We start from the raw sequence: 8526 nt of genomic DNA on the forward strand, positions 1-8526 counted from the left end.
ACTGGATAACTGATGCAAAGAGATTGTTTTTCTTACTTTATTTAGATGTACAATAAAAACATAATCCAGCATAGCTTCATGTAGATATGAATAGCATTATCTATTTATTGCGTTATGTAATTATTGCTTATAAAAATGAACAATGGGAAGAGGATTGACTGGCTGGTGTTTACTGTACATTAAAACTACATTATAATACATTGTGGACAGCAGTGCATTGGAGGTTTCTGCATTGTGATTTGCAAATTTGAGACACAGCAGGTATGTAATGATGGATTGTTTTTAATAGCATATGTCCATTTGTTGTGAAGCTAAATATACAACTCCAGCTTCACCAAAGATGTGTTTCTCTTATCTCTGCAATCACCTGGCTGGCTTTCTGCAACGCCTAAATAGAAGGAATAACTGTGAGTTCATTTTACATTATGGTTATATGTTTTGCTTGTTTACATCTACAGCTGAGTGTAGTAAACAAACCTTGAGCATGTCTGCAGCCTCACTGCGTCTCTGGGCCATGTCCTCAGACTCTGTGAGCAAGTCGTTGAGCAGAGCTGTTTTGTACAGCTGTCCCACCAGCTCACTCTGCAGACAGTCTTTCACGTGGTTCACCAGGAAGTGCATCACTGCCTTTGGGACACTGGCATCAACAACAAAGGAATATACAATCAGTGATATTTTGTATTAGGGTATAAATATAAATAGAGTACGTCTTTACCTGTCCTGAATGTTTTTGCGCACAATAAGGAAGTATGATTTGATGAGGCGCTCAATCACTTCACAGTCTCTTTGTTCTCGGGCAGACAATTTTCTGGATACAGGAACAGGCTGCCAATAAAAATACAGTATTCACATCAGGACCATTTTATTTAAATCCTCTCTAAATGTATGATAAAACATGACCACTATCTAGTATTTTCAGATATACTAAAGCAAAACAATTAAAGTAAATGAATGAAGAGAGAGATAAAAGTGCTAATGTTTGTACCACGTCTAGCAGGTTGACAGCATGGCCCTTCTGTGGACTTGCAAGAAGTGGAGCAGTGGTTCCTTCTTCTCTCTTTAACATCCCCCTCCAGCCGCCCGAGTTCCCATCGCCCTGTTCACTCACAGAGCTGCTCTGAGAACTACCTGCTACTGCCTGTTTGAAAGAAAAATGCATTTCCATGAACATGCAAGGTGTGAGAATACACAGTAAAGAGTATACAGTAAAGCCATATTTGTGTTGGAATTCCAGTGTCAAACAACGGCAACAAAAATGAGATTTGGGTAACATGGGAGTATTAGGAGATATATTTCCATTATTCTGATAAATTACTGAAATGCCCATGACACCAAACTCTTCAGTCTCAACATTTTCATGCAACATGTGCTTTAAAAAAAAAGAAAAATTAATTGTCATGCTTCAGGCGTGAGCAGGGATTACGCAGACAGCACAAACCTTATAGGCCTCACTGTCTGGAGGCTCAGTGGGAGAGACTGACTGCCCACCAGGGCTTTTAAGAGACTACAACAGAGAACACCATAGAAAACATGGAGGGATGGCACAGACATATGCAAGTTGAAAATACAGCAGGAGGAAAAGATCAGTGGTCAAATAATGACGTGACATCAAATGTGGAAGAAAATATGACAGACTTTACCTTGTCTCTGGGCACAGCAGAAGGCAGTTCTCTCATTCTATTACGTCTTTGCTCCTACAAAATCATGGAAAAAGTTCTGTTTGTAGAGTTAGACAGGCTATATATTGTGAGTTGTTTTATTTAGGTTGCGTTTGATTCTTACTTCAATATTGTTGTTCATGAGTCCACAGGCATCAGCAAAATCTGGATGTTTAGTGTTGATGTACGCCAACTCAATACCAACTAAATTGTGAACCTAAACAGAACACTGGTTAGGCAAAAGGCATCATATTTCTTTATTTAATCTTGATACAGTTAAGTCAAGTAAAGCAGAATTTCCAACCATTTCGTTGGTGACAGGTAGCCTCTTTCTAAGGAGTGATGTGACCACCTCCACAATGGCATCATGAAGCTTTGGAAACCTCAGCAACTCCTGTAGGAATAAACATAATTTATACAACATTCTCTGCCATTACACTGAAGACTTGAGATGTGGTTTGGATGGGACCTGTGTGCTGTAGATGCTGCAGTGCTGTATGATCCGCTGCATCTCCTCATGCACCAGCTCCACACAGCGCAGACTGGGCTCCTCCAGGCGCTTGATCTGCCTCTTCACAAGTAGCTCGAATGAGACCTCGGGCACAATAAAGCAGGTCTTGGGCCCTGCCAAAACACAGGGCTCTTAAGTTTCTGATACACATTTCAAGAAGGACTATAAATAAGAAATTAACATAAACATACAGTTGCATTTCTGATTGCTGTGAGTACATCAATTGTCGTTAAGCCGCCCAGTGGATCGACAGACTCTAATGTTCGACCAAATGTCTCATGGAAAATGTAACAGATTCTTGCTCCACCACATCTGAAACACATCGGTGCCCAAATACAGTGAACAGTTGGGACCAAATGTTGTTGTAGTTTTGATAAAGAGCACCCCTATGTGGTGCTTGGATATTATTACAGCAGAATAACTTACAGTTCAGCAGTCTCGATGTACTTGGCTGTGCCCTCTATTGTGTTGCAGTACTCTGCAGCAAACTTCGTAATGAGCTGCAGCAGTGTAGCGCTCTTGTCTTCTACAGGTTCACCATAGCCGTTTAGCAGGGACTGGTACTGGGCTGCCAACACATTGATCCTGGTCTTCAGCTCAGGGAGGCAGTCTCGGATGTGGTGCATGAGTAACCTGTAGCAAAGTAAACAGTGTTGCTCAGTGTTTATACTTAGAAATCTGAGGTGAATAGCACAGCATTGTGTGGTTTGCACACCAAACCTGTTCAACGTGCGGGCCAGATATTTGGTTCCATTTCTGTTTGCAAGGGATGGGTACTTCTTTTGTAGAAAGGCATATTCATCATGGATTGAATCTGCTACTGCCTTTTTTTGATTGATATCCAGCTGACTCCTAATGGGACAGTAACATTGTGGGTTAGATATACTAGTACTGTATCCATCTTTACTCTGATTTCCCAAATGTAAAACAACATTGTGGTACCTATTAACTACTCCAATTATCCCAAGTTTAACAGGGATGACACGGCCCATCAAGACATCCATGGCATCTGTCCCTGCATCCATCAAATCCAGCTTTGTGACCACAGCTAATGTCCTCCTGCCTAAAAAAAAAACAAACCCAAAAACATCTGGAATAAATAAACAACAGAAAAGTGAAAATACACACACATTACCATCAGGATCCACCTCTCGAGCCACTTTTAAGGCCTCAGATGTTGCCATGTCGGTATTGGCCGCTGTCACCGCTAGAATGATAGAGTTTGGGTTTGAAATGTATTTAAAGATCAAATCTTTGATCTGAATCTCAATGTCTTTGGGCTGGTCTCCCACAGGAACCTGTTTATAACAAATATGTATGAAGCTTGAAGAAATGTATGATTGAAACATGAATATTTAAGTTAATGTAAATAGATTTGTTGTACCTTAGTAATACCAGGGAGGTCCACTAATGTAAGGTTCACAACATGTGGTGAGAAGATTTTCAAGTGAATGGGTTCATCACTAATGCCCTGAAGTAAAAGGAACATTTACTATACCATCAATAATGGGTGTATGGCAGTCCTCAAAAGACATACCTTGTTAATACCGGATACTCTTTCTGTTTCTGATTCAATTTCTTGTCGAATTTCATCAAAGTTTGTGTAGATCTAAGAAGAAAGGAACAATTCTTACACAATATTGATAACCATTGTAAAAAATGACAAATCAGAAACTAAATTATATAAAAAATAATAACAAAATAATCCTATTGTTCACAGTATACATAATGACTACTTGAGGTTACATGTCCCACTGCCTTAGAGGACATTCACCTCACAGCATTATAAATATTTTTAGCCCCAGGGGTCTGTGTCATATCTTGTTACATGCAACACACATATGCTGTTGAAAACAAGTAGCAGATGCACAAATGTTCTTCAGTCAATAATTCTTGGAGATAACCAAGAAAGATACACATTTTTAGAGCTGTATTTTTAAACAGAAAACCTGAATAAAAATAAGTACCTTATTCTTAGTGTGTAAAAATTTGCCCCATTCTTCCCCATCAATACCTGTAACAACACATGTAAATAGTGATTGGTTAATTGTAGAAAGATGTAGCTTTTCAGTCAGTCAGTTTTACAATGAATATTCAATGTAATAAAGTTTCATGTGTTTGTGTTGCCCTTGACAGGAAACAAAGCTCCCCAGAGATGTACAGTTGGGGAGTTTTGGAGTGAAAAGGACAACCAGGGAAAACTAAAATGTAAGCAAAAAAAAAAAAAAAAAAACTGAATAAATGTGCACCAATTTACTTCCTTGCTAAGCTATATAGTATTTGTAAAAAATCTGAATTTTTCTCATAGCCATGGTTGTTGACTTTTTAAAAGATTACAGCAAAATGTATAATGCTGCAAAACTTTTCCAAATCACAATATTCTCTCCAATTTTACTCTATAGTTCAATGAAGCAAGCAAAGTGTGCAGGAACCAAAAAATATGAAAAGGAAGCTTAAGCTAACAAAAAGAATAATATAGTAGTATATGAACAACTTTTATAGGTTTGAGAATAGGAGACCTTTGTAACATCGTCCATGTTTCTTTGATTCTGTTGTTGAAGAGAGAGATGACAAAAGATAAAACTGTTAGGTGAACTATAAGAAGCACATCTCTAAGGTAAGTCCTTTCACACAATAATAGGCACCAGTAGTAAAATCTACTGAGAAAGTAATAATCAGTAGTAGTTATTTTACCATTTTCTTCACTGGTTTTCCTGCGGTCATCTGAATCAATGTGCACCAGTTGTAGAATGAGGGGGCGCCGTGTGACAATACCAGTGCCTCGGGGTAGGATGTCCCTCCCAACCAAACTCTCCAAAACAGAGCTCTTTCCACTGCTCTGTGGAAAAAAGGTGTAACTGGACATTAAACACAAGTACTTAAAATAGACTGCATTTGAATTCTACTATGAGCAAATTATATAAAATGAACACAGTATCATAACAAATCCTGGGTTGTTACATACTTCACTAAAAATTAGAAGCCAGTTTGTTACCTCTTGAATCTACCACCATAGACTATATCTTCACAGAAGGCAATTCTCCAGTACGACAACATACTGCAACTAGTATTCCGCCTAAATTCACTGAACGTGCCAGGTCTCATACTGTGAAGCCCTAGACACTTGCCAAATAGTCCAGAGCAGTCCCATCCTATTACCCTGACGGTAATACACAACACAGGCTAGAAGTGAAGTCTGAACTCTTGATTAATTACGGTTTAATGGTACACTGTATATCTATCTTTAGTAAAAGATTAACTATTGGGTGAATAGTTATATTGCTACAAATGCAGAGCTTAACCAATTGCAGTAGCTGTTCCAAGAAAGTCGGTAACGCAAGTAGAGTAACTAAAGTAAACTTAACTTAAAGTAGGTCAAACGAACCAAAACCAGAAACCTTTACATTTGTACACTGAATTGGTTACATCTTTGGGTTCAGTTTGTCTTGACAAAGACATACCCATCCAAACTTAGTTGTACAGAGTATATGGCAAAGTATTATTTTGTGGTTAAATAATTGGTCAAAAATGAACAAACGCTGTACAAAAGAGAAAACAAAAGCGATACTAAATCAGAGGGAGGAGAAAAAATAACTTGGTGCAAGCTAATCACTTGCTAGCCTTGAGTCAAGTGACATTTCTCTCTCACCTGGTTTCCTACAACAACTATCTGTGGTAACTGGATAATATCCGCGCCGACTGTGTTGAAAACATCTTGTAGTTTGTTGATGACGGGAATGAGGGCCTCCATGAGCTAATTTAAGTTCGCCCGTCTGTCAAAAAACAACTCTTATCCCCGCGGCTCACAGTACAAAGTCATTCAGAAGCTCCACGGCTAAACAAGCTGCTGCTGTTGGCTTCACTTTAGATCGGCGCATGGGATCGACGAACTGCGTACGCTGACGCTTAAAGTTGCATCACGGGAAAATGAGTCTTGCACAAGTCCACACACGGTTTCTGCTAGAAGACCTTGTGTTTTATAAACTACATTTCCTGTAATTTACCAAAACCCCTCGCAACAGTAACCAAGGAACGGAGCAAAATATTTAGATACTAAAAGTTGTACCAACTCTGGATGAAAACTGAACATGATTATCTCATCAATTTAAACTCGAGGCTATTATAAATATAATAATACATAGATTTATGACAAGTTCTTTACCAACCACATTGATTTAGCATTTAATAAAGAAAACATTGTTCATAAACCATTGTTAAGGCAATAAAAATAAAAGTGCAGAACCAGCTCATATCAATACTCTGATTTACACAGCAAATCAGGTTTGAGGTAACCAAAGCTAAGTTTTAAGTTTAAAACATAGTTTTTTTGTCTGGGAATATAGCGGTTCAGGAGTTTTCAAAAACTAAAACAAACAACCAACAAACAAATAAAAAACAAAAACAAAGATCTATGTTAGATTGTGTCAGTACATTCAATCAAAAATATTTTTTGAACATTTCAAAATGTATCAAATAGGTTTACTGTATTTCATACAGAATATTTTATATCTACAAATTAGTATAGAACATTACATTCAGAGTGAAAGTATTTTATAATGTCATCATAAGACCGATGAGCCTCATAGGGCATTAGTTTCAAAATTACAACAATTTAAATCCTTAATTAAATCAACAAAACCAAGAGAGTGATGACACTGCTCGCAGTTGTTACAACAAAAGTTGGTTTTGTTCCTCTCTATTGTGATCACTACAAAACACACAGAGACTTCAGTAAGAATGCACATTTAAAAGTGAACTAGGAAATACTGTCAAAATATTTACAATCAGTTTTAGTTTGAAATGACCTGAAACATACAGTAACTTAGAGCCTAAAAGCAATGTGGTTTGAAACTTCAGTTTACTGATATATAAAAAAAAAAGACAAACCTGCTGGTGTAAATATAAGATATAATATTTACAGCAACAGTATTTTAGTCTTGGCAAAAACAACATAGGTAACTAACAAAATAATATTTTCTAGCAATCTAATATTGGAGTTATTTTTTCTGTAGAATTTCAAGATGAAGTACAGTCTGTATATGTAGTTACCATATTTCCTCTTCGCTGTGTCACTGTTCTACAATGCTGTTTTGATGTTCCATGAAATTGGTTTTCAGTTTGTTTATTATGTCTTTCAAATGTGAACATCTTCTCCATGTCTTCAAACACATCATCAAATACACCTCCTCCAAATCCTCCTTGAAAGTGTCTCTTGTGCCTGCTGTGGCTCTCTTTATGGGAGCGGGAGTGCTCATCAAAATGCCTTCTGTGTCTTGCGTGTCTGTTCTGGCTGTAGATATCAAAGTCCTTGAACATGTCATCGAAGTTAAAACTGAAAGGTTCATGAGAGGTTGATCTTTGCCGACTTTGGGATTCTTCAGAGTAGTATGCAGAGCCAAATTGGTCATATTCTCTTCTTTTGGAGCCATCTGATAATGTTTCATAAGCTGGTCAAAGATTGAAACATAAAAATATACATACAATTATATTAAGTACAAGTATCAACATATATTAATATCGCAACAATTTAGAGACAACTGTACCTTCTGCAATTTCCCTGAATTTTGCCTCTGCATCTGGGCTCTTGTTTTTATCTGGGTGATATTTCATGGCAAGCTTGTGGAAAGCCTTTTTTATCTGTCTCTCAGAGGCATCCTTTGGCACGCCCAGTATGTCATAGTAGTCTTTCTTAGCCAGTATGAGTTCTGTTATCACGAGGATGCACACTGCAAACGTTACAGCGGACTGTGCAGTCGCCATGGTCTTCTCTGTAAAACAGGGACACTTTTCATTCAGTTTGCTATAAAGCAAAGACCATCAATGCCAACTAAACATTCGACAAGATTAAACAATAGTTGAAAAAAGGATGCGAATAAATCAGGCAATATTTCATGTGATTCATCATGAAGGCACATTAAAATAGCTATATACCTTATTTCACCAACTTGTTTTTTAGATTTAATGTTTACTAGTACAGTTAAGAAGGCAGAAATAACACATTAAAGTGAAATGTTTTCACTAGAACACCAGTATTTATTTTTCAAAATGGTTATACGTTATTACTATTTTTTGAACCCAGTGGCTTTGACAACGAATAGCTATGATAAACGATGCGCGAGAAAATATGTGTATTATACAAACTTACCTTTACAGAGCATTTCTTCTCCTGACTATACATTTGACACTCAAAAGCCAAGATTCATGATACTTTTATAGTTTATCTGGGTAAAAGTCTGAAATGTGTCGACAACGGAGCATCGTTTCTTCTTCGATTAGTTTAGTGGTGATGAAAATCATCTCAACTGCGGCGTAGAATATCTCGCCCTCTGGCGGACAATACAAACATAACATCAAACC

General features: G+C 37.5%; 1 protein-coding gene across 1 annotated transcript; it reads right to left on the reverse strand.

The window, feature by feature from the left end:
- Positions 1-23: 23 nt before the first annotated feature.
- On the reverse strand, positions 24-8474 carry dnm1l (dynamin 1-like). The gene is given in 22 exon segments (XM_055155549.1): positions 24-388; positions 478-637; positions 716-825; positions 986-1138; positions 1641-1694; positions 1783-1875; positions 1963-2052; positions 2128-2264; positions 2267-2282; positions 2361-2481; positions 2596-2802; positions 2890-3021; positions 3112-3232; positions 3305-3467; positions 3554-3640; positions 3707-3778; positions 4137-4183; positions 4689-4718; positions 4864-5008; positions 7219-7616; positions 7713-7937; positions 8315-8474. Coding segments are annotated over 22 exon segments (2631 nt in total). The 5' UTR covers positions 8328-8474; the 3' UTR covers positions 24-331.
- Positions 8475-8526: the final 52 nt, after the last annotated feature.

This window comes from Boleophthalmus pectinirostris, unplaced genomic scaffold (genome assembly GCF_026225935.1).
Source record: "Boleophthalmus pectinirostris isolate CB_2022bp ecotype Guang Dong unplaced genomic scaffold, ASM2622593v1 HiC_scaffold_2, whole genome shotgun sequence".
Classification (NCBI taxonomy): domain Eukaryota; kingdom Metazoa; phylum Chordata; class Actinopteri; order Gobiiformes; family Gobiidae; genus Boleophthalmus; species Boleophthalmus pectinirostris.